The sequence below is a fragment of the Narcine bancroftii genome, chromosome 7 (genome assembly GCF_036971445.1).
Source record: "Narcine bancroftii isolate sNarBan1 chromosome 7, sNarBan1.hap1, whole genome shotgun sequence".
Classification (NCBI taxonomy): Eukaryota; Metazoa; Chordata; class Chondrichthyes; order Torpediniformes; family Narcinidae; genus Narcine; species Narcine bancroftii.
Window position 1 is genome coordinate 69,711,132 of NC_091475.1, and position 26,749 is coordinate 69,737,880.

Below are 26,749 nucleotides of genomic sequence, written 5' to 3' on the forward strand. Positions count from 1 at the left end.
TAAGAAGTTGGTTATAGACTTTAAGAGGAAGGGTGGCGCTCACTCTCTGGTCTGCATGAACAATGCTGAAGTGGAGATAGTGGACAGATTCAAGTCCCTTGGGTTAAATCACCTCATTGACTTGACCTGCTCCACCTACATTGATGCAATGGCTGAGGAAGCCCACAAGCCCTTCTCCTTCCTCAGAAGCCGGAATAAACTTAGTATGTTACCAACATCCCTCAACAACTTCTACAGGGGCACCAGTGAAAGCATCTTGTCAGGGTGCATCGGTGTATGGTAAGGGAACTGCTCTGGCCAAGACCACAAGTAATTACAGAGAGTTGTGAATATGGCTCAGGCCATCACTTGTACCCCCATCCACCTCCATCAACCTCATCTATAACTCCCATTGTCTAGTAAAATCAGGCAATAGATTAAAAAAACTCATCTGACCCTGGCCACGCTCTCTTCAACTTCTTCCCGCCAGGAAGAAGATTCGTAAGTAAGAGATCTAACACCACCAGATTCAAGAACAGTTTCTTTCCTATCCATATCACACTCATTAATGGACCCCAGAAAAGAAGAATAGTGTTAAGTTTCCTCTGTGCCAACTTATCTATCCCTGTAACTGCAGTTTTGTACTCTGTCTTAATTGTTGTTCTGTCTATGAGATGTCTACTGGTCTGCTCACCAAACAACCTCCATCTTGCTGCATGTATCAATAAACATGAACTTGTCAGTGAAATTCACCTACAGCCTGCAGTGAAGGTGTCAGAGAAGTTGCTGCTACTTTTGTAACTGAAGCTGGAAGTTTTTATGACTTTAACAGAAGCTAGGTGGATGTAGGGTAGGATTGGTATCTAATTATTTAACTGAGGTGAATGGGCTTTTCAAGACTAAGTCAGTACAAGAGGAATGCAGCAAAGGAAATTGAACTAGAGATCTCTTTTAGTGTTAAAATAAAAAATGACCGGCCTTCAGCTGTTGCAAGCCCAAAGACCTGAGCCCAACTTTCAAATTTGGGTCCAATCAGGCTTAGATGAGTTAGCTATTTTCTTAGCTCTGCCACTGGACGATTTCTCTCCCTGTTATTCTTTATTTAAGGTTACTTTGTTGAAAAATAAAAGCATCCTGGAAAAGCTCAGCAGATCATAGAGCATCTGCAGAAGACGAGCAACAAAGTTAACAATGCGGTCCTGTGAGTCTGATGAAATACCATCAACCAGTAACATTCACCTTGCTTCTCCTCAGATGCTGCCTGACGCCAGCGTTTTCTTCTTTTATCTCAGATTTCCAACATCTGAAGTAGTTTTGCTTTTTTATTTCTTCCATCAAATAATCCTCGGGATCATATTTCCCGTCTGGCCATTACATTTTAAATTAATCCACTACTTGTGGGGAGAGCAAAATGATTACCATAGCAACCCCAGCTGTGGAAATTGGGAAAATTTATTCTCCCATGTCTCCTATGGAGTGATATGGAAAAGGAAAAGTTCAAGCCTAGTTAGCTGTGAAAGTCACCACCGGAGAACCATGTTATTGCTGCCTCAGTTTGTTCCTGTGCAGTACCAGTAGAAGTTATGGATGGGTGGCTCATTAAATTCTTTCATGTCTTGGTTCCACTGTAAATCTGCTAGAACTGGAAGGACATGTTGGGAAAATAAGTAATTAAAATAACTTTTCTTTTAGCCTGGCATGTTCATTACAAAGTTAAGCACCAAGTTTTGGTGAGTTTTTAACTGACGTACATTTAGTGAGCAGGTTCCCAAGATCTTAAACCATGTCATTTGAGTTGGCTGTTGCTATTACTGCATTACTGCATGAAACACATCTATGTTGTAATTATATAATTTTTTTTATTTTAAGCAATCACTTCTCTGGTGTTTTGTCAAATCTAATTTTGTGTCTTTGCTTTCTTTCCCTCAAAAGCCAATCGTTGGAAAAGTCTCTTTTCGAGTTCTTACTCTTCTGGCCTTCCATGTAGTCCGTTTGCAGGGTACAGTCCATATACCAATGGGTTTAGCTCTCAAAGCCTCTACAAACCCGTTACTAAACAATTACTAATCCCTGAAAAAACAGGTAGAGTATAAAACTGGAACAGATTCAATATGTTTCATTTCTCTTTTTGTGAGCTTTGCATTTATACTGCCACCTGCATGCACCACCAATATTATTTCCATGAAGGAAAACCGACGTAATCATCTCATCTCTTTGGATTAAGTCTTCGATTTTTTAAAAAAAGTGAAATCAAGATTCAAGAATAATTCAAATGCCATAAAATAATGCTGACAATGCTGATGTCTTCTTTTGAAAACTTCTTCCTGAGAGAAAATCTGCTCCATATATGTAAGGATTTAAATGTGCTAAGTTGGCTCGGAATGCGATTGTGTCCTTGTTGTACTACTGTAGGCATGGAAGGCAGTTTAATTCTTGTAATTTCCCAACCACATTTCAGCATGATTTGCACAAACTCAATGTGCAATGTTTTAATGAGTGCATGTTGAATATTCTTCAGAGATTTTGGTTCTATTGCAATCAATTCGAATTTCAGAAGTAGAGTTCAATGTTTCTAATTTACTAAATTGTGGTATTTGGAACTTTAAATAGCTCTACCTTATTTTCATTATGTTCCAGAAAAGTATCTGTCATCAGAAAGTAAGAATTTCAAGATTGATGAATTAATGCAGAGAAATTCCAATACAATGCATTTGCATTGTAACAACGTGTTCAACTGAAAATTCTCTATGCATTGTTTTAAGAAACAGCAAAATATCAGTGGGGTTGAATAGAAAAAGTTTCCAGATACACTTCATGTGCTTGTATGCTGTTACTATAAAAGTAATTTCAATATCATAGCAAAATCATTATTATTTGAATTGAAGATGATAACTGCTATTAATTAACATTATTATTGATTTGCCTCTATAGTTAGAGTTAGTTGAGACATTGCTTTCTGGGGGTTGACCTTATTTTACTAGTGGCAAACTTTGTTAGAGGCAGAAATAAGAAATTGGGCTTGGTTTTTAAAGCTTGACATGGATTATAGAACACCACAGTACAGCCTCTTTGGCCCTTGATGTTGTGCCGACCCATATATTCCTTTAAAAAAATACTAAACCCTCCCTACCCTGTATTTTTCTTTCATCCATGTGCCTGTCTAAGAGTCCCTTAAATATCCTTAATATTTCAACCTCCATCACCATCCCTGACAAGGCATTCCAGGCCCCCACTACTCTCTGTGTAAAAAACGTACCCAAGAAGTGTCCCCTAAACTTCCCTCCCTTCACTTTATACATATGTCCTCTGGTGTTTGCTATTCTTGCCCTGGGAGATGCGAGTTGGTTGTCCACCCTATGCCTCTCATAATCTTGTGAACTATCAAGTCTCCTCTCATCCTTCTACACTCCAAAGGGAAAAGTCCCAGCTCTGTTCACCTTGCCTCATTAGGCTTGTTTTCCAAACCAGGCAACATCATGCTAAGTCTCCGCTGCACCCTCCCATAGCTTCCACGTCCGTCCTATAATGTGATGGCCACATACTCTTGTGTGGACTCACCAGAGATTTGTAGAGTTACAACATGACCTCTCTACTCCAGAACTCAGTCCCCCTATTAATGGATCCCAGTATCCTGGAGGCCTTCTTAACTATCCAATCAATGAATGGAATTCTTGAAAATAATAATTTATCTTTGCCCAAATATAAACTGAAGGATGGTCCACTGTAGAGAGATGGGTGGGAGGAAGAGAGAAAGAGAAAGAAAGGAACGCTATTGCTCATTACCAAAGGCTGAAGGGGGATACAACCTTGAGGTAGAAAATATCCCAGTGCTGCAGGGAAAGAACAAAGGAAAAGATCTGATGGGCTTGATTTTGTGGAGTATTTGCACAGATTTCGCTGGCTATTGGGCAATTTTATGTCTAACAGTTTTCTCATCTGGAAATCATTGGGAAAAATTGTATGTAAGCAGAGATTAAATTCTAAAGCAGCAAGAATTGGACAGATACTTGAAGGGAGAAAATGATAAGGCAAAGAGTAAAGAAGAACACAGTGAGATTAACCTGAAAGCTTTTTTGAAGGGGTACACAAGCAAAATGGCATCATGTGCCAAGGGTTGTTTTCATGGAATCTTGAATTTAATGCAGGATACAGGGAGGAGAAAATAATTTTTTGTCCGTATCCAAGTTTTAGGTGATTAGTGGTGCGGCTAGTAGGTCTCTGCCTTGTGGTACCAGCTTGCTGGGTTCAAAGTTGACCACAAGGGCTGTTTGTGTGGAGTTTGCATGTTCTCCCAGTGACTGCAATGGTTTCCTACAGTCACTGTGGATTGTTCCCAAATGCTAAAGGTGTAAAGGATAATTTGGCATTGTAAATAAAGGGGTAGAATCTGGAGGAAGCTGGTAAAAATTATGGAGGGAGTTTGCAGAGAATAAAATGGTATTAACGTGAGATGGGTGTGTAGAGCGCGTCGAAAGAATCAAAGGGTTATTGATCCAAACCAAGGTTTTTATTCACTAAAAGACTAGAGCGTATCACATGTAGGTTGACCAGTCCGGAATGACCTGGTCTGGCTTGGAACAACCCTTTAAGACCTGCCAGTAGGCGTGGCTACGCTCTTAGCCAATCACAGTCATCCTACAGTACAATCTATACATATACACATTGGTGATAGAATCTGTACTATCACAGGGTGTAAACGGATTGATGATTGGCATGGACTTGGTCAGCCATGGGGCTTATTTCCCTGCTGCATCTTTCCATAAATCTAGGACTCAATAAAGCAACAACTATTATTAGGATTGAGAATGATTTCAATGTAAAGGACAACTGCACTTTACCAAATATACCACATCACAACAAAAATTTACTAATCACTGAGCTACTTCATACTTCAGCTAGTTTGATTAAAATGGCTTTTGAATCTGTCAACAGCACAAAGAGCATTTGAATAGATCAGTCCTCCATTTTGTAAATTCTTTCTTAACTAGTCCAGTGTAGAAGAGTTGACAAAACAAAAAACCACATTCCTTCCCTAGTGAGATGTTAAGATGATCAGGAAGGAGATACATCAGACACAAAGCCAACTAAAAATGTTTCTCTTGATTTATCAGCTTGCAGCATTGTTGATGGTGGTTAGAGGCCGTGAAACTGTCCTCAATCTCTACAATCAGTATCGTCTCCCACCGTTAGGCAGATATTGTGAAGACTACAAGTGCAGTGAACCTGCATTCCACAAAATAATAATAAGATGGGAAGTAGATCTGAATACACAAATAGATGAGAGAAAATGGACTGATGTAAAGAAGTTATGAAAAGTACAATAAATGTGAGATACAGACTGGTTCAATATGATTTTATTCACCAGTTATATCGGACACCTCAAAAGATAAACAAATTGAATCAGATTTACTCAGATTTGTTTTTCGATGTGAACAAGAAGTTGGTACTTTTCTGCATTCTATTTGGAAATGTCCTAAAGTTAGATCTTGTTGGTTGAAAATAGGTAATTTTTTTTAAGAACTAATAACCAGGATTAAATTCCCACAGGGACCATTGTTATTTCTATTTGGAGGTGTTAAGGGAATTAAATTTAAATTAAAACTGAATATGTATCAAGTTAAATTTGTGCAAATTCCAGTAGCTGTAACTCAAAAGTTCATGGCCACATCTTGGAAATCAGAGATAAAGTTGGGAATGGAGGCCTGCTGAGGTTCGGAGCTGTATGCCACTTGAGAAAATAACATATAATTTATGAGATAAATATTATATATTTTTGAAAATATGGAGCTCATATTTACAAAAGGAGGGTTTAAATATTTATTTGAATTTTTGATATTTTATTTCTTCCCAGTTCTCTATACACTCAATATTATAGGAATCAAACTCCTGTTCAAGAGCTCTAATCCCTTTCTTTCAGTAGGGGGTTAGTTGGGGATGTAAGGGTGGGGTGGTTCCTGGGCAGATCTATATTTCTCTTTTTTCCCCTCTTTTTTATACACCACATGTATTGGGATTTGAATTATATACTTGTAAAATGAACAAATTTATTGTGGCTTTAAATAAAATATTTTTAAAAATTACATCAAGCAGAAAAGAAATCCAGTCAAGCTCTTGGATACCTGTTGATGATTAAGCAGGACTGTTGCAAAACAGAAATCTCTGCATTACCTGTGAATCCTATCGCTATTGTATTGGGAAAAGCAAGTAATGTTACTGCTTTTACTCACACCCACCCACACACCCACACACACACACACACACACACACACACACACACCCAAACACACCCACACACACACACTCTCACACCCACACACACACACACTCACACACACACACACACCCACACACACACACACCCACTCTCACACACACACACACACACACCCACACACACACACACACACACCCACACACACACACATACCCACACACACCCACACACACACACACACTCACACCCACACACACACACACACACCCACACACACACCCACACACACACACACTCTTACACACACACACACACACCCACACACACCCACACTCCCACACACACACACACACACACACTCTCACACACACCCACACACACCACACACACACACACACACACACACACACACACACACACACACACACACACACACACACACACACACACACACACACAAGGGTTTCAGCCTTAGCCGGCAAGGAATATTGCAGTCATTGGAAAGGGAAATTGAGCAAAGTAATAATGGACAACTGGGCCGAAATAAAAAATCTCACCACCCCATCCACCCCCAAAGTTGGAAGTTGTCCTGTGGAGTTTAACAGTGTGATTACTTTGGTTTTCCTTTCACCTTGTCACATGCATAAAAGATTTGCCCTCCCCCCCACACTCCCAATCATCTTACAACTTCACACACATCATATTGATTTTCATATTCAGCTGTATCTTTTGGTTCTGTTTCTAAAGAGGCTACTTGTTGTAAGAGAAAAAGCCAGCAGGTTTGACAGTACTGAGGGAGGAACATTTAGCTGGCTTTTGTGGTATTTTATCATCTGGCCATTTATTGCAGTGTATTTGAAACTCTTTCAAATTTTCTGTTGATCTTAGTTATGATAAAAACAAAGGCAGATGCTAAGTCTGAACTTGAATGAAAAATGGTTTTTATTGTATTTTATTTTATTACTGTTTGCTTTGTTATAAAACACCCTTGACTACACCTCTTCATACCCTATCCCCTGCAAAGATTCCATTCCCCTCTTTCAATTTCTCTGCCTCTGTCGCATCTGCTTGCAGGACGAGGTCTACCTTTCCAGAGCATGGGAGATTTACCCTCTGTTGCCATCAACCTAGCCCTTACCACAACTCCTGTATTTTCTGCACATCTGCCCTCACCCTTTCTGGCAACAAGAACAGGTTTCTGCCTGTCCTCACCAACCACCTCACCTGTCTCCCCATCCACGTTTTTCCCTACCTGCAAGGTGATCCCAACACCAGGCATGTCTCTCCCTCTCCTAGCCTCTCCACGTTCTGCAGGGACCAACGTTCCAGGCCTGAGCTTTCGACAAGGTAGGAGCAGATAGCAGGTAGATTTCTGAATAAAAAGGTGGGGGGAGAAGTGGTGGGAGGAAGGGTCAGGGGTCTCTCTCATCCCTTCCCATTAATCACCTACTTGGCACCTACCCCTTTGACTGCAAGAAGTGCTACACTTGCGCCTGCGCCTCCACCTCCTCCCTCTCTACATTTTGGGGCCCCAGACAGTCCTTGGAAGAAAGGTAGCCCTCTACTTGTGTATCTGCAGTGGTCACCTCCTACTGTGGTCTCCTCCACATTGAAGAGACTGGTTGCAGACTGAGAGACTGTGAGCTACTTCCTCTATGCCGCAGCAATGTCGGGAATATCCCAGGGGCCAACTATCTTAATTCTCCACCCCATTTCCACACTGACATGTCCTCATGAACTGGCAAACCAAGCCACCCAACAAATTGGAGGAACAACTGCTGCTGTCCTGTCAGGGCACTCTCCAACCAGACGGCAGTAATATTGACCTCTACAGTTTCCTTTTAAATCCCTCCCTGCCTCTCTCTCTCTCTCTCTCTCTCTCTCTCTCTCTCTCTCTCTCTCTCTCTCTCTCTCTCTCTCTCTCTCTCTCTCCCCATCCCTCTTTCTCCTATACACGAGCTCCCCACCCCTTCCATTCAGTGAGCTATCCCCTCCCCTGCCACCTCATCTTTTCTCTTTTCTACCTTCCTAAACAGGTTCACCTATGGTCTCCTAACTTTTATCCTGTGTTCCTCCCCCTGCCCCTTCCTCCCTCCACTCCTCTCCCCACCTTTTCATTCAGCCTGCTTTTTGCTCCCAGCTTGGCGAAAGGCTCACGCCTGGAACGTTGCTGACGACCTGCTGAGTTTCTCCAGAACTTTGGTGTGTTGAATCCTCATTGTGTGAACAGGTTCCAGAAACGCTTTAAGCAGTGGTGAAGGGCACGAACCTGATGGTAGTTTTACAATTTGCTCATAGTGTTCTTCCATGGGAAGACATCCTCCCCTGATAGCCACACACATATTCTAAACCTCTCCCCTTATTCCTAAGAGCTTTCAAAATTAGTTTGGTGGCCGACTGGATTTTTAATCAAACAGCTTCAAACACAAAAAGTCTATGCTTGCCTTTTGCGAAAATGTAATCCTGACAATGAATCAATGGTGTTGTCTCTGCTAAATCTCACTCTAAGAGTAATGGATTTGCAGTACAGTAGCCATCTTTCACCAATTTTGAGAACAAATTACTGCTGTGGAACAAAATTTATATTACATTTCTACCGCATCCCAAGACAATAAATCACATTGTTTATCTCATCAATTCAGATACTATTGGTTTCCATGTAATAAAACAGAAATGTACACAAAATTGCCTTTAGTGTGCCATTAAGCAGACAAAGATTTGACATCACCACTAGCATTGCCTTGCAGAGAAAATGAAGCCAAAGAGAATCCCCCCAGAGTGTCCATGGATTCGCCTCCAGCACTCCTGCAGCCTTGTAAGTGCAGTTCAAACTGTTGGCAACCCAAGCCCAGATCCACACCTCTGACACAATGAGGAAGCCTTAAGCACCCAGAGCCCTTCAGGAGCTCTTCTTGCCCTCAGCATCCTCTCGAATCCTGGTTCTGATATCTGGCTCTCATGAGCCAGCCTCCAGCAGCCTGGTGAGAGGCCTTTGACCTCTTGTCACCCGTATGAGTTTATCACCCGCAAGCCATCAACAGCTTACCGCCTGTGTCTGTCCTTCAGCCGCAGAGCTCCTCGCAATCCTGCCACCATGGTCACCGTCCTTAGGTTCGTGTGCTTCTCCTTCTCAACGGGGTGGGGAGGGGGATGTTCTCCTGTTACTGATGCCCGGCACCGGTCTACAGCTTTCCCAGAGTCTGCAACCCCTCATGGCCACTGCCATGCTTAGGTGGCGCCATCTTGTCACAGTGTTTGAAATAAAACACTGTCAACTCCTATCACAGGTCATTTATAAACCCTGTAGGGAGCTGTTGGCATTAAGACTGGGCAGATATACCTCACAGGGGGAGCGATGTGATCCTGCAGGGATGTCATTACAGCAGTCCGAAAATGCCACCATTTTTTAATATAAAACATCAAATCTACAGCCAACCTTGGATTGATGCAGGTTCTGTTCTGACCGTTGGGAGATTGTCAATGAAGGTCAAAGTGGACGATTTTTCTGGAGAGCTTTGCTGGGTTCTGTTCATTTGTTGAATCCTGTGACAATCATGTACATAGCTTATGTCACAGCAGGAGAATTGTTGAATTCTTTGATAATGAATTGTTTAATGAATTAAATTCATTAAACTATACAGAACATATTTCCAGAAAACTGAAAACCAGCTGTCTGAATGGTTTATTGAAACAGTAAAAATCTCTTTGACAAAAAGTAAGTAAGGCACAAAACAGCCCTGGATCCTGACTGCTACGACCACTTTTCTAGCTTCGATGAGAGGTAGAACCTATATTTTTATTGCATGTTTTACTTTCTTCCGAGATCATCTTAGAAAGGACTGAGTAGCAAATGTTGGCGCAGTTTAAAATGTTAATTCATTCCTTAAGATACTAACACCTGCCTCTTTTTACATGTGTTAACAGCTTATGCGACTAGAAATCTTCCACTCAGCCCACAGTCATCTATCGACAGTGAACTGAGCACTTCTGAGCTGGATGATGAGTCCATCTCCATGGGTTACAAACTACAAGATTTAACAGATGTCCAGATTATGGCAAGACTGCAAGAGGAAAGTAAGTGTGTCAAAGTGTCGCTAATTTGGCAGGTAACAGTGGTTGAGGTACTTACCTTTGGTTGAAATGTGACCCCATTTTGCAGATCAAATCATGGTTGAGCAGCCATGGATTTATTCATTCAATAAATATCACCATGGAAAACAGTTGGGAATATTTGCTACGAGACCTGTGGTTGAATTTGGTCGGGGAATCTCCAAGTCATAATTTCCATTCTCATTTGCAATATGTAGCACAACACAAACTACTTTTGAATCAAATGAAATGGTTTGAAATTTTAACAGATATTGCTGGAAACACATAGCAAGTCAGCGGAAGCTAAAGTGAAGAGATTACCAATTCACTGATCAATTTCTTAAATAGTTCATCTTTAAAAATTTGAATCGATTTACCTTTTAAAAGCAGTTCTTCACCAAGTTCCCATTCTTGGGATGAGAATGAAGATTCACTGGCTCAACGGGGAGCTCATTGAGTCGAACAGTACAGAAATGGACAATTGACCTGCATAACTATGCTAACGGATCATGCTACGTTCTCATCCATACCACTCCCATTTACCTAACCTTTGCCCATAACCATCCATGCTTTTTGCAATGTAAGTGCTCAAACGTAAGAAACTTCTCAAGTGTTTTTAGCTGCCACGCCATCTCCTCAGGCAGTGTGTCCAAATTCGAATCACCATCTGGGGGAAGAATGTCATTGTCCATAACTGAATTGCTTTCAATTCCAATGGTACTATGAAGGTGCAGTTGTTAAACTGCAAGAAAATAACACAAAAGATGTTGAGCTACTTGAGTGGGTCAGGCAGCATCTATAGATAAAGAAGCAGAGGTGATGTTTTGGCTCAGTGCTGTCTTTGACCTGAACTGGGAACCCTGTTTCCTTTTACGCAGAAGCTGTGTAGCCAGGTGAATATTTCTGACATTTTTGTTTTGGGTTCAGATTTTCAGCATCTTACTAATTTCATTTTTGGTTTTGATGCATAGTCTCTGCTTTAATGAAAAAGCACAAGAACCATTTTGTATAAAATTCGCTCTTGCAAACAGTAATGTGATGTTATTTCAATAATTCATTTCTTCATGTTGACTGAAAATAAACAATGTTTGAGGATTCAACAGGAGCACGAATAAAAGCTCTCAAGACTGGAGGGAGAACAAACGCTTTTATTTGCTTATACTATGGGTAGGGTCTTCGGAAGAGTTCTGGGTTTAGGTGGGAAATCAGGGTTATATGTGAGCAGATAGGGGCGGAGCCAGCCATCAGTACAACGCCCTACCAGTGCATCCCAGTTCACTGCACTCTTCTTAAGAGTGTTCTTAGATCAGCGAACTTCTAAACATAACAGTTCCTCTGATGGAAGGCACATCCTGATTGTCGCACAAGAGTTTCAAGCTAGGTTTTTACACACAGACCTTCACACCTTCTGACTCAATAGAGAGAGCCACACATGCACACTAGACTGATTACAGCTCCAGGTAACACTGCTAAATTAATTAGAATACACTTTAATGTGTTAATGTTCATTTATTTAAGCAGTTGAGATGTACTCCTAATTCAAAGGGACAATTCAAATTACCAAATTACTTAGTTCAGCACTAAACCCCAACTGGACTATGTTATTGGAATGCTTATTTTGAATTAATAGTTCATTCAATTTGACTCCATAAAAAAATTATGTTTGATTATCAGGAGAAGGCTCTGGGAGATTATTCAAGTATGTTAGGCTGTAATTCTTGCAAATGAATCAACATGTTATTGTACAAGTCCCTCATTGAGAGCTTCCCATAACTTTTTTCCAGTATGGTTCATAACTCCCAAATTGGGAGTTTCTGCTCAAAGCCACAATTGTTTTCCTAATTCTATTTTTAGTCCTCTTTCCTGAATTTCAGGTCTACGACAAGATTATGCTTCCACTTCAACAACTATCTCTCAACGTAGCTCCAGTACATCACTGTATTCAATAAAGCGCGGGGCAGGTAGTGACCATGAATATGACTGCTGCAGTCTTGAAGATGAGGAAGAATTTGACCAACTTCCGCCCCAGCCTCGACTCACCAGATGTTCTCCACCCTTACGGAGTATGCCACACTCTCAGACTTTTTCCAGTATTAGAGACTGCAGAAGGGGTCCCACGCTTTCGTCCTACTTGAATTCCAGTGCTTATCCATCCTATTACTCACAGGGTCAGACTGCAGAGCAACACCAGTACCGGACAAGTGCAGGTAAAGTTCTGAAAATCAAAGCTACTGCCTTTAATTTTACATTAATCAGTGACAGCATGGAACAGAGAGATAATAAAACCTCCTTGAAAGATATGGTTTTTTTTGTTGTACTGTATGTGATAAGTTTGCTCTTTTGAAATAGCAACTTCATCGTTTCAGCAAGTATCTCTGCGCATTTTGCCTATCCAGCAGGAGATCAATTTCTACCTGAAATTTGTTCATCTTCACCACGTGTGGAAGAACCTGTCTTGCCTTGCCCGATCTTTACAGTCATTCACATTAACTTTGCTCAAGGAAGGAACTACCAGACAAAGTTAAAATGCCGCTGCAATCTCAATGTAAATTGTCACATTGCACTCCAAAGTAGCAGTTGACGGATTTTTAAAAACGCTTTCAGCATGTGCAAATGTTTGTACAACTGCATGATTCAAATTTACTCAGATAAGCTATGGTCTTTTTTGGCCTCCAAAGGGCTGTGGAATATTGATTTAAATCTGATTTACTGCTGAAAACTGAAATTTGACCTGTTTTCAGAGCCAAAAGGCACTTTCAGTAACCTTGGTGAATGTCCCAGTGGAGCTACATTAACAGCAATTTGATATCGGCCTTGGGTAAAATGTTACCATCATATTCAATGTACCTGCTGTCATTTTCACATTTACAATTCATTCCTAAGATACATTAATGTTTCAGTAAAAAGATATGACGGAGCTCTATAAACATCAATTATCTCTGGATCAAATGTAAGTTCTCAGTTGTTGCTCTAAGTGACACATTCACAATTTGCCATTGGAGACACAAGAAGCTGCAGGTGGTGGAATCTGGAGCAAACTGCTGGACAAAATCAATATGTCAAGCAACATCTGTGGAGACAAAGCAATGGCAAACATTTCAAAATGTGGCCCTGCATCATGACTGAGAGTGTGCAGGGAAGACATACAGCATGGTAACAGGCTATTTTAGCCCATGAGCCTGCACTGCTCAATTTACTTCCAATTAACCTACAGCCCCTGGCATGTTTCAAATGGTGGGAGGAAATCAGAGCCCCCCCCCCCCCCACCCTGGGAAAACCCATGCAGGCACAGGGAGAACGTACAAACGTACAAACTCCTTACAGGCAGGTAGGATTCAAACCTCGGTCCCAATTGCTGGCACTGTAAAGGCGTTGCGCTATACTAACCGGGTTGTCCCTTAGAATTGGAGGGAGGGTGGGGGAGATTGACTGGAAGGTGTCAGGTGAAACCAGAGAAGGAGGAATGATGGGCAGATGGAATGAGGTGGACCATGATAAGTTGTGTTAGGGAAGAAGAAACCCAGGCCGATAGGTGTATAGATGATGGGTAGATGGGAATGAGATGGACCATGATAGGTTGTGCTTGGGGAGAAGAAACCCAGGTTGATGGGTGTATAGATGTTGGGTAGATGGGAATGAGATGGACCATGATAGGTTGTGCTTGGGGAGAAGAAACCCAGGTTGATAGGTGTATAGATGTTGGGTAGATGGGAATGAGATGGACCATGATAGGTTGTGCTTGGGGAAAGAAACCCAGGTCGATAGATGTATAGATGATGGGTAGATGGGAATGAGATGGACCATGATAGGTTGTGCTTGGGGAGAAGAAACCCAGGTCGATAGGTGTATAGATGTTGGGTAGATGGGAATGAGATGGACCATGATAGGTTGTGCTTGGGGAGAAGAAACCCAGGTTGATAGGTGTATAGATGTTGGGTAGATGGGAATGAGATGGACCATGATAGGTTGTGCTTGGGGAAAGAAACCCAGGTCGATAGATGTATAGATGATGGGTAGATGGGAATGAGATGGACCATGATAGGTTGTGCTTGGGGAGAAGAAACCCAGGTTGATAGGTGTATAGATGTTGGGTAGATGGGAATGAGATGGACCATGATAGGTTGTGCTTGGGGAAAGAAACCCAGGTCGATAGATGTATAGATGATGGGTAGATGGGAATGAGATGGACCATGATAGGTTGTGCTTGGGGAGAAGAAACCCAGGTCGATAGGTGTATAGATGTTGGGTAGATGGGAATGAGATGGACCATGATAGGTTGTGCTTGGGGAGAAGAAACCCAGGTTGATAGGTGTATAGATAGATGTTGGGTAGATGGGAATGAGATGGACCATGATAGGTTGTGCTTGGGGAGAAGAAACCCAGGTCGATAGGTGTATAGATGATGGGTAGATGGAAATGTGAAAGGTGGATAAAGGAAAAGAAGTGGACTGATAAGGCCACAAGAAATACTGGGGGTCTGGATAATCTGATTAATTTTTCTAACCTATCACCCATCATCCTCTGTCTCCGCACATCCATGACCCTTCCCTCACCTAGCTCCATCAGCCCATCCACCTTGTTTGGTTCCACCTGTCACCTCTCTGTCTCAGTCTCACTCCTCCCTCTAGACTGGTGATCTTCCCTCTACACTCTCAGTTTTGATGCAGGTACTTGACCTGAAGTGCCGACCGTCCTTTGCCTCTACCAATTGCTGTCCGACTCATTGATTTCTTCTCGCAGTTTCTTTTCTTCACAATTTCTCATTGTTGGCAGCAAATGATTTTGCCAATTACAGCTCAGGATAGCAGAGAAACTCATTTAAAATTAATGCAAATAATTAGGGTTTCATTCGTTAGGGTTCAACAGCCCAAATGCTTTCTCAATGTGATCTGATTGAATTCCTTACCAATCTGATAAAGGGTTGTCACAATATCCTTACAGTATACCTTTTCCATTTATTAATTTTAATTGGAAAAAATATAACACTCTTTGGAGAAGATTGTTACTTGATATTTTTCTGCATGCCATATATTCATTATGAGCTCCTCTTATAAATTTAACAATGCTAAGTTGCTCCACTGTTAATGAAGCTATGATTGCAATTTTGGAGACACATGTCCCCAGTCTTAATTAAAGGTTCGATCCAAAACATTGGCTATTCTTCCCCTCCCACTGATGCTGCTGAATCCACTGAGCTCCTTCAGCAAAGTGTGTCTAGCTATTATTATAATTTACTCTTTTCTCCGCTTGGCAAAAAACAATTTCTCATTTCAGCAGACAAATTGGCTTTATTTCTTGGGAATCTCGTTAGCAACATAGAAAAGCTAAGAGGCGACGTGTGATATTGTTTTAAAGCATTTAAAAATAGATCTTGCATTTTCTATGATTAATTTAAATTTAGACATGCATTACGGTAACAGGCCCTTTTGGCCCATGAGCCCTTGCTGCCCAATCACATCCATTCCACCGATTTGGAGGATTTGTATGATTCTCTAACTTCTCCCACTCTCCACACATTGTCAAATCTGTTAACTTTCCTTGCACTTTACATTTCACCTTTAGGTATTACGTATCCTTTGACTCGAGATGGCTGTAAATAGAACTCGCCATGCTGACTTCTCAGGACATTCTTTAGCAGATTCTCTCTCTCTCTCTCTCTCTCTCTCTCGCTTTCTCTCACTCTCGCTTTCTCTCACTCTCGCTTTCTCTCTCACTCTCGCTTTCTCTCTCACTCTCACTTTCTCTCTCACTCTCACTTTCTCTCTCACTCTCTCTCTTGCTCTCTCTCTTTCTCTCCTTTGTAATGAAAAATAGAGTATCAATTTGCAAGCGTGTATGGAAGAGAGAACAAAATGCACCAGTCGTCTTGTTATTTTGGCAATGGCCTGTACTTTAGTGACATTGTCACAAGACAGGGCTCCAGAAAAAAAATGCTCATCTTTGCACGAACAAATACTTCAGGATTTCCTTCCCAGCTTCTAAACAGTTTGAAAAGCAAAGCAATGATATTTACTGCCCCGAGCTACCTATGGTTAGGAAGTCCGTTCAATATTTAGACAATTTTTTTGTGCACCTTGAGTGAATCATTCTTACTGAAGACGTGACTTAAAAGTGTCAAAACACATTAAAAACCTTTTCGGCCCAGGATTTTTTTATTGTTGATCAGGGGCAACACAACAGCACAACTAATTGAGCCTGTGCCTCACACTGCTGGAGACCTGTGCTCATTCCAGATCTCGGGTGCTGCCGGTGTGAAGGCTTCTCAGTCGTCTTGTGACCACGTAAATTTCTTGCTAGGGCTTTGGTTTCTTCTCTCATCTCAAGAACATGACTGCTGGGAGCTTGGTTGGCCATTGTGATAGAATCTAGGAATATTGATGAGAATGTGGGAAGAATAAAGAATGGGATTAATGCAGGGTTGTTTGAATACACAGATTCTGTGAGCTGAAAGGCCTGACTCATTGTTTCACCCTAAGATTGATTTTGTGGACACATTGGATGTTCAGACCAGAAGTCAAATTCTAAACTAAAAAACATTGTGAGATAGGGTGAATGTTTGATTTGTGATTGACCTAGCCATTTTTTTCTGTTGCAGAGAAACGTGCCAAATCTTGCATGTTACTTTCCAGTGGAATTGTTCTTTACTTATATCAGGTTCACACCACAAGCAGTTTCTTACTCATTTCTAAAATACAGTTCTCATGTAAACTTGCTCTAAAGTATGAGATAGGATGAATCTTTGATTTGTGATTGACCTAGCCATTTTTTTTGTTGCAGAGAAACTTAGACGCAGCATGCCAAATCTTGCACGTTCGTTCAGTACTACAGGCTCACTGGACGCTTTCAAGAACAGCAGAAGCTTTGATTCAAATCTTCAGAATGGAATTCCACGATTGCAGTCACCAGGATGTGAGTATAAACTTCCTGAGAGCAAACCTTGCCGGGTGAGTTTAGTCAGGTCGTCCGCTGAATGTCCATCCTGCCAGTGTAGGGTCGGTGTATGCTGGTGGCCCTGTAGTAAGGTTTGTAGAGTAGCAATTCAGAGACTCAGACTAACAAACCTTAAATGCGAGTTTGAATCCAACCATAGCAATGGCCATTTATAAAGTTTAACTATTTAAATGATTTAAAAGTTAATATCTCAGTAATGGCAACAGTAAGATTATATGATTATCATTCAAAAATATATATGAGGTGAAATCTGCTGTCCTTGGAGCAGAAAACTCAGTGGGTCTGGCAGAAACTGTGGAGGTTAAGGGTTAGCCGAGATTTCTGGTCTCTCTCCTCACCTCGGCACCCACCTTACTCTCACCTCATTATTCTGCCCTTCTCCCTGCCACTGTCTTTCTGCTGCCCTTGACTCTTATAACTCCAGACTCACAATAAATTGACTGGCTCGTAGCTGCCTGGTTAACTGACCCAACAAAGCAAATTGGTTTTTTTATAATTGCTTCATATTGCTCACTGCCACCTACTCAAGGAGATTAAGGACAGGCTAGGGAACCACAGCAGTGGACCAGCACGAGGCATGGCAGCCAAAGACCTCACAATAGGGCTGCATGTTGTTCATGTCCATGTTTGGGACCAGGAACTTTGTGGGTGCCAAATGGTGAGCTGGGCTCCCAAAGGGACTTGGGTGCTGACAGCTTTTGGGGTTTGGTACCAAGGGCCCAGGAAGGTGACCTGGATGCCTTGACCTTGTTTTAACCTCTGGACCAGACAGGTAGCTACCAGGTTACAGGGATAAAGGAGGTGGCAGCATTGGAGAAGTGGACAGGACCCATGAACACTTGATGTCTTTTGCTTCTCTTTTATGTTTTGATGGTGAAAATAGACTATTACAGTGGTTCTCAACCTTTTTCTTTCCACTCACGTCCCACTTTAAATAATCCCTATGCCACAGGTGCTCTGTGATTAGTAAGGGATTGGTTAAGGTGGGATGTGGGTAGAAAGAAAAAGGTTGAAAACCATTGTTTTAATTGTCCCTCATTGACTTGTTATGTGGACAGTTTCATAACTCCAAAGGAAACGGGTCAATGGCAATTTTTCTCAAATCAAATATTTCAGTACTAATTGGGTCTAGAGCAGTGATTCTCAACCTTCCCTTCCCACCCACATCCCATCTTAAGCAATCCCTTACTAATCACAGAGCACCGATGGCAGAGGGATTACTTGGGATGTGAGTGGAAAGGAAAAGGTTGAGAACCATTGGGATAGAGGAAAACTTTCTGATGATTAAAACCATCCACCTTTGTGTTGCAAAACAATTGGAAAATGGACCTCAATGAGAATTTTTTGTTTTGCTTATTAATTTGGAGGGGCTATAGCCAGCATTTCCTCCCAGGATCTGAGGTGGGTGCATGAAATGGTCTGTCCCTTCTTCACAGGGGTTAGTTCTTCATTAGGTAGGGATGAAGTCAACATTTGGAGTAAGTGCCTTTTGTGAGTTTACACCAGTGGTCCTCAACATTTTTCTTTCCACTCACAACCCAGTTTAAGCAATCCCTTACTAATCACAGAGCCCCAATGGCACAGGGATTACTTAAAGTGGATGTAAGTGGAAAGAAAAAAGGTTGAGAACCACTGGTCTGGAGAGAGGGCTCCAGAAAGCAGTATCATGTTTATGAAGCAGCTTGAACTAATGCCACATCAGCAGTGGTTGTGTCAAGTAGTACATTTGTTTGCATGTGACACAAAAGTAAAAGGAAGTCCATAAATTGTTATTTGCATTATCAGATGTTGTTGAGAGGCATTGGCTGTAAAGCTGCCGCCGTAAAGATCTGTCCTCACAAAGTGTAACTGAATGCATTTATTTATTTTATCTACCATGTGATAGAAGCTGATTCCGGCCATTGAAACAATTACATCTAATTAACCTTACAACCCCATAGGTTTTGGAGGGTGGTAGGAAACTGGAGCACCCAGAGGAAACCCACGCAGGTCATAGGAAGGGAGGAGAAACTCTTTGCAGACAACACCGGATTCAAACTCAGGTCACTGTCACTGTAACAGCATTGTGCTCTTCACTGCATTAACCGTTCCACCCCCCCCCCCCAATCATCCTATGCCCACAACAGAAATGTGAAATAAACTGCATCTACCCATGACTAGTGTGTGTGTGTGGGGGGGGGGGGGGGGCGGGGGGGGGCAGTTCTTGCGTGCTTGGGAGGAAATGGAAGTAGTTGCTGGCCAAAAATGGACACGTTGGGGGAATGGGCATTGAATTGGGACCCTGATCAGGGAGCTCAGCTTTTCATGTTCAGGTTGAGATCTGTGGATTGGAGTGATGGGGTTGTGGAGAGTGGAGGGAAGTAAGACAATCATAGTAGCGTCCCAGCATGAGGTAATTTATCAAACCTAACTGGACAGGGAAATGTCCAAAAAAGGGTGCACAATAAAATGTTCAATGAAGAAAAACAAGGTTCTTCTGACAGTAATGTGGTGATATTTTCTTTGGCTTGGCTTCGCGGACGAAGATTTATGGAGGGGGTAAAAAGTCCACGTGTGGTGATATAACCACCACTATAACTACACTCCTACTGGCCTACTGCAGGGGGCCACTACTGTACCTCCAGGTAGGTAACCTGGGAGGCTGGCCCCACCTACCTGCTGTCAATCACCAGCCGTATAAAGACTCAAGCCAGCCCTTTGCTAAACTAGTCAGGCATGTGGAACCGGAGGTTACACACATAACCAGTGCTTTCTACTTTCAGCTGATTAAAGCCTGTTGTACGGTCTTTCATGTTGCTGCACAACAGGTATCTTAAGAAAGCAGCTGCTATCCCCACCTCCCAGGCCCTGCCCTCTTCACTCTGCTACCATCGGGGGAGAAGGTCCAGGAGTCTTAAGACGAGCACTCAGCTTCTTCCCCACTGCCATCAGATTCCTGAATAACCAATGAATGAACCACAGACACTGCCTGACTTTTCATGCACTATTATTTTGATTTTATTTAGAGTAATATTGTAAGATGGTTAGAATATGAATGTTTGCAAAACACCGAATTTCCTGATTTGTTCAATGGCAATAAGTTCTGATTCTATTCTAAAGGAGGGTTGTTGCATGCTATTTGACATGCATGGCAGGCGTGTCAGAATGATTCACGACTGGAAATGTCCAATTAAATTTCACGAATGCCATGGTACAGCCAGCAATGGTCACAATTGTACCTCACTCCCGGGGAGTGAAACAAAATGACTTTCAAGCACCTTAAAGAGCATAATTACAAACACTATTTTAGGTGTAATTTTCCTGATATTTCATGCACCAATCATACTTACTTTTGAATCTGTTAAATGAGATCAATCAGTAGGAGCTTCGTATTACAGTTTGAATTCCTGATCTTGTTACAGCTACAATGAGGCTGAACAAACTTCGTTAGACAAACAAATCAAGAAAGTGCCAGAGAGAAAAAACTCAACAACTCAGGGTGAATCTGTGGAAAGAGAAACAGTCAACATTACAGGCAGACTTGCCGCGATTTTCTTCCTGCATTTCTCGCCGTGTGTTTAGATTACTACCAGCTGCAGCATTTGTTTTGATTTTCATTGTGTAAGACAGCAAGTTGCTTCTGATAGTTTTTGGCTCAGGTGTGATGTGTCACAATAAATAATTGCTGGGGAATGCTCCAGACATATAACCATCAAAGGTTGAAACTCAAGTTTATTGATGTCAATAATTGATGTCAGAGGCATCTAAGGAATGAGTAAGTTCCAAACATACATGTAAAATTCAGTGGGTATCAAGCAAAGTAATGTATAATTAATCTTAATCTTCATTTGATTTCTAGGCCCTTCCCTTAATAAACTTCAACACAGAGTCAACAGTGTTAGCCATTTCCCACTGTCAGTAAGGCAACCGCCGAAAGCAACCGCATACGTGAGTCCAACTGTTAGCAACACCAATGGGATCCACCAATCTGTCAGCTTGCATTCCATCTCAAGCTCTGGAATCCCTTTACCAAGCAGGCCTGGAAACACAGCGATCCCAGGTCGGAGTGGTCTTCCTCGACCAACCTCCACGATTGGGGGTAGTGGAATACCCAGGAGCAAATTGGCTCAGCCAGTCCGTAGGTGAGTAGGTCCATCTCTTAAAAAAGAAGTATTTATCAATGTAGTGAGTATCATTATTCATTCCCAGTTCTTGGTGGCAAAACAATGCAAAGTAACTAAAACCTACAGGTGATGAAAATCCTGAATGATTATAAACTGTTGCCAAAGGATTTTAACTGGAAATTTGGAATGCTGACAAAATGAATTTGTTGGGCGCCATTAAATCCAGAAGGATTCCGTGCCTTGCTATTACATGAGGTAGGGGTGCTAAAGCTTGCGTAACACAGCATGGAGCAGTGTGAGGCATTGAGGAGAGTGAGTGGGTTGGGAGTGAGATGGATCGTAAAAGTCACACCACCCTTGTTGACTGAATGGTGTGCTCTTTATTTGCATTTGGTCGCTGCATTATAGAGGGGCAGATATGATGTGCTGCATATAATATTAAAAGAAACACAAATAGATTGCTACTTCACCTGTGAAAAGTGTTGGAATCATTTCCTGTGAGTGTCAGGAGTTGATGGCACTGGATCTCATTCCTACATATATAGTTTCTCAGAGCTAGCTCTTCAGCGCTTGACGTCCTGTTCTGCGGAAACTGCCAAAATGTTTGGCCTGGAAATCAGCCTGAAGTAAACTGAGGTCCTCCATCAGCCAGCTCCCCACCATGACTACCAGCCCCCCCACATCTCCATCGGGCACACAAAACTCAAAACGGTCAACCAGTTTACCTATCTCGGCTGCACCATTTCATCGGATGCAAGGATCGACAACGAGATAGACAACAGACTCGCCAAGGCAAATAGCGCCTTTGGAAGACTACACAAAAGAGTCTGGAAAAACAACCAACTGAAAAACCTCACAAAGATTAGCGTATACAGAGCCGTTGTCCTACCCACACTCCTGTTCGGCTCCGAATCATGGGTCCTCTACCGGCATCACCTACGGCTCCTAGAACGTTTCCACCAGCGTTGTCTCCGCTCCATCCTCAACATTCATTGGAGCGACTTCATCCCTAACATCGAAGTACTCGAGATGGCAGAGGCCGACAGCATCGAATCCATGCTGCTGAAGATCCAACTGCGCTGGGTAGGTCACGTCTCCAGAATGGAGGACCATCGCCTTCCCAAGATCATGTTATATGGCGAGCTCTCCACTGGCCACTGTGACAGAGGTGCACCAAAGAAGAGGTACAAGGACTGCCTAAAGAAATCTCTTGGTGCCTGCCACATTGACCACCGCCAGTGGGCTGATATCGCCTCAAACCGTGCATCTTGGCGCCTCACAGTTTGGCGGGCAGCAACCTCCTTTGAAGAAGACCGCAGAGCCCACCTTACTGACAAAAGACAAAGGAGGAAAAACCCAACACCCAACCCCAACCAACCAATTTTCCCTTGCAACCGCTGCAACCGTGTCTGCCTGTCCCGCATCGGACTTGTCAGCTACAAACGAGTCTGCAGCTGACGTGGACATTACCTCTCCATAAATCTTCGTCTGCGAAGCCAAGCCAAAGAGAAAGATATAGTTTCTCAAGGTGTAAAGCTCACTTGAGACCCTTTGACTCAGTGCAGGCACGGCTCTATGCTACAAGGGACACTAATTAAACGCTCCCAACCCTTTTAACAGTGCACATCTTACCAACAGTTTCTCCAGCACCCTTTCACATTTCTAGGTCTGGAGTGAAGCAGGGTGGTCCCAAGCTGGCAAAGAGAGAGAACAAAGAGCATATGGCATCTTTATAGTGCTGGATCGTCCACCCCAGATCATTTACTGGGGAGCAATAGCCCAAGGCCAAGTACAGGCAGGCTGGAGAGTGCAGTACAAGTAATTTACAATTTACAACAGCAAGGTGTGCACTAATGGGTGGGGCGGAACCAAACCTTGATTGGCAGCTGGTGTCCTCAGACTAGGTAGTGGGTGGTGCTGTCACATGACAGTCACAACCTTTCCTAATACACATTTTAAATGCAGTAATAATGGAAATGAAAAAATATAAAAATGGTTCATTTCTTTGAAATCAGGGCTGAAATTACATTACTATTTTATCGAAAGTTTCTCTTAATCTTGATACTCCATACACAATTGAGTTCGATGAATCTAAGAATCAGTAAAACTCACAAGCAATGCAATTCCCGTTGCTAACCACAGGTGAATTTGCAACCATATACAGTAGATCAATTATAAATCCAGTGGAGCACATTTGGTGTGCCAGGTGACAAATGAAAACGAATATGTAACATATTGTTTCAATCAAAAAGGAAATGTCTTCATCTGTGAATTAACCTATTTCCTTTTATTGATAGTTTTCTTCAGCCTCCAAAGTCCCTGACGGCACTCAGCTCTCTTAAGGATGGCAGCTGGAAGGATGGGTGTTACTGACATTCCCTGCTGCAGAAACTGTTCAGGCAGAGATTCAGGAACTGCCACACTGTGGTGGTACACCACTGGCCTACTGCAGGGGGCAACACCTGTACCTGCAGGAGAGTACTGCCAGCCTACTGCAGGGGGAAACCTCTGTACCTGCAGGAGTGTAAGGGGACAGGACAACACCTGGCCGGCTGCCAATCAGTCGGCCTGAAGGAATCAAGCCCCACCCGGTCGGGTGTCAATCACCCTCCAGGATATAAGCCTCCGCCGGCCTCCCAAAGCTCACTCAGAGTTACTGCAGCTACAGCCAGCCTGGCTCTGTGGAAGTCTTTGTGGATTAATGCCTGTTGTACAGTCTTTACCTTATGTGTGTCTGATTCTGGCTAACAGTGCACAACACACACAAAGATGCCCAGCTGGCTGGGTTTAGTCCTATCACAAGATGCTTGTATCTGCAGTTGATTTGAGTGCAAAAGATTAGGCAAAGCCCTGAATGACAAGTGTTTTGCTAATGAGGTGAAGAAAAGCTGCGTGAACTACTGGTTGTAATATTGTGCTTTCAAACATTTGCTCTGTGCATTGAAATTATTTTGCTACGATGTTTTGATAAGGAAATTCAACTTCATTATGTTGAACAGCATTTGAACAAAAGTGTTAGTCTTCTGAGTTGCCAAGACTTCATTTTAACTGTGCTGAGCAAAACTGTAAAGCTAAATTGTGATCACCAAACTTAAAACCTCCTTCAAATTATATTTAGAAATAACATCTCCATCAAGTGGAACTGAACAGTTTCATGAATTCATACATGATGAATGATTTGTAGAAACAGTTACATTTTGCTCAAAAACTTTGACAGTGTGTTGCCCCTGGAGCAGATATTGGCAGTGAATAACATTGATATTTTAACTGCAGATACATAAAACATAAAATGCTAGAAAAACTCAAATAGTCAGGCAGCATCCGTGGGAAGAGAAACAGATCCAACGTTTAGGGGCAATGACTTGTCATCAGAATTCGGTGGTTGACAACAACTATTGAGAGGCCATTAAGTGAAATGTTGTTTTTTTGAGACTGCAATGTCAGGAAAATCGCAGGGAAAAAGATGATCATAATGACTGCCAGTGTGGCCATTCGCCCTTTTTAGACTGCAAGTCCCTGAGTGCAACAGTCCCGATGGTAGAGTGGATGACTGGGAATGAATTTTTCCAGTATGACTTACACTGCAGGCTTTCCCTGAAAAGTAGTAGGGGTCCTGCAGGATAAATTGCGGAGCAGGAATTGACTCAAAATTCCCACACTTTCCTTTTTTGATGGCCCATGGGAGGGCAAAATTCTTCAATGGTGCCGTTACAGGCCTGCAGTCTAAAAACCATTATTTGTTTAGCTCTCCTCAGATGTTGCCTGATCAGATAACATTATTTATTTTCTTTACTTTTGGTAATATCCCTGCTCCATTTTTATGATGCTAGCTGGAGTATATTTGGTTGGATGGATGCTAACGATGAAGGATCAGTTGCAAAGTGTTAATTTAGACATTTATGTCCAATAGTAATTGGTAACATATCCTTTTAATGATATGATTGTGAGATTCCAAAAGTAATCTGAACATTCAGTTTTAGAACTAGAGATTGTGTAGGGATTGACTAGAGATTGCTGGATGCGAGCGAGTGCTCAGACTGGAGACACAGACTGTGAGTCCTGATGTCGCAGCAGGAATGTTGATTTAAACTTTGCACACTTGCTTTTCAGTTGTGCAGCTGGACCATGCATGCCTGCGCCGACTTCCGTTGTGGAGCGGAAGAGATGGGAATGCGTCGCCATCTCTACCGCGACTGCCCAGCCAAGTGCACGTAACAAGTGGGGGCAGTCATTGCGGCAGACTTGTGTGTTGCCACAATTTCATCTTTCAGCCAGTGATTATGGAAAGGAACTTGCTTTTAAAAATAGATAACAGGTTTGTTAAACAAGTACAGCTTCCAAAAGTCATTTGAGATGAAGTCACTGTTAACTCATTTATCAGGACTGAAAATTTGTTGTGCAACTAATTATTTTGTGCGCTGTAGCAATACTTTATTTCTATAGGTCATAAGTACCTATAATGTTAAATATGTCCATAATAGTCGAATATGAACCTCTTCTTTTGCCAGAGTTCGCATTAAAAAGCCAGAAAACGTCAGCATGAATTGAGTGTAACAAGCACTTGGGGCTAAGGAAATTCATAAAATACCATCTAATTTCTGGAAACCTTGTTGGTTTTATCAATGTTCATTTATTATTCATAAATAATTTGTGTATGCCAACCAGTTATGATGAAGCACATTGCACTTAAACCCAGCAATGACCATGTTTTTCAACAGCCTGACAGATTTTGTACAACAGTAAGTGAGCATTTTGAAATGTTTTATTAATATTGAGAACAAGGTGCACTTTTTAATGGACACTAAACAGCTTAAATTTTATAGAACTTTTGCAGGATTACTTAAACATATTAATCTTGTAATAATGCTGTACAGAGGTACAACAGAAATGTCAAATTCATAATGCCAATTGCTCTTGCATTTTACTAAATATTGCTTATAAAATAAAATACATTATTGACAATGGATGTAGGAACATATTGATGATTTTATGCAATAAATGTTTTTCCTTCCCTGTGGTTGAGTTATTCTTTATGGTCTGATGTCTATCATTATATGGGGTTTCAGCTTTGGATCAAAGTGAAGTACTTGTGAGGCAAATTAACTTGCTTGATTGTATAGTTTATTCTTTAAAATTTCGCTGTTTCTAGGGATTCATTTCAAAGGTGGCTTGGCCAGCAATGGCCAAATTCGAGAAAATGAATAAATTCTGTCAAAGGAAAGTCCAGCAGTAAAATAAAATATGGGGGAAGATTTGTCATTGCCGACACAATTTTGGCATGTGGGAGGAAACGTGGCCATTGGGCTGACTCCGCACAATCAGTAGTGGAGGTCAAAATGAGCCTACACTGCTGGAGAGCGATGGAGTGACACCGCACGGAACAGCTCCGGCCCAACATGTCCACACTGACCAA

At 42.0% G+C, this 26,749-nt stretch overlaps 1 protein-coding gene across 1 annotated transcript in view; it reads left to right on the top strand.

The window, feature by feature from the left end:
• slain1a (SLAIN motif family, member 1a) overlaps positions 1–26,312 on the top strand; it is a 127,113-nt gene extending 100,801 nt beyond the window's left edge. The window contains exons 3-7 of the mRNA XM_069890315.1: positions 10,118–10,267; positions 12,157–12,489; positions 17,060–17,191; positions 21,072–21,354; positions 23,634–26,312. Of these exons, the coding sequence (XP_069746416.1) occupies positions 10,118–10,267; positions 12,157–12,489; positions 17,060–17,191; positions 21,072–21,354; positions 23,634–23,709 (974 nt within the window). The 3' untranslated portion in view covers positions 23,710–26,312. The remainder of the gene's footprint in view (positions 1–10,117; positions 10,268–12,156; positions 12,490–17,059; positions 17,192–21,071; positions 21,355–23,633) is intronic.
• The last annotated feature ends 437 nt before the right edge of the window (positions 26,313–26,749 follow it).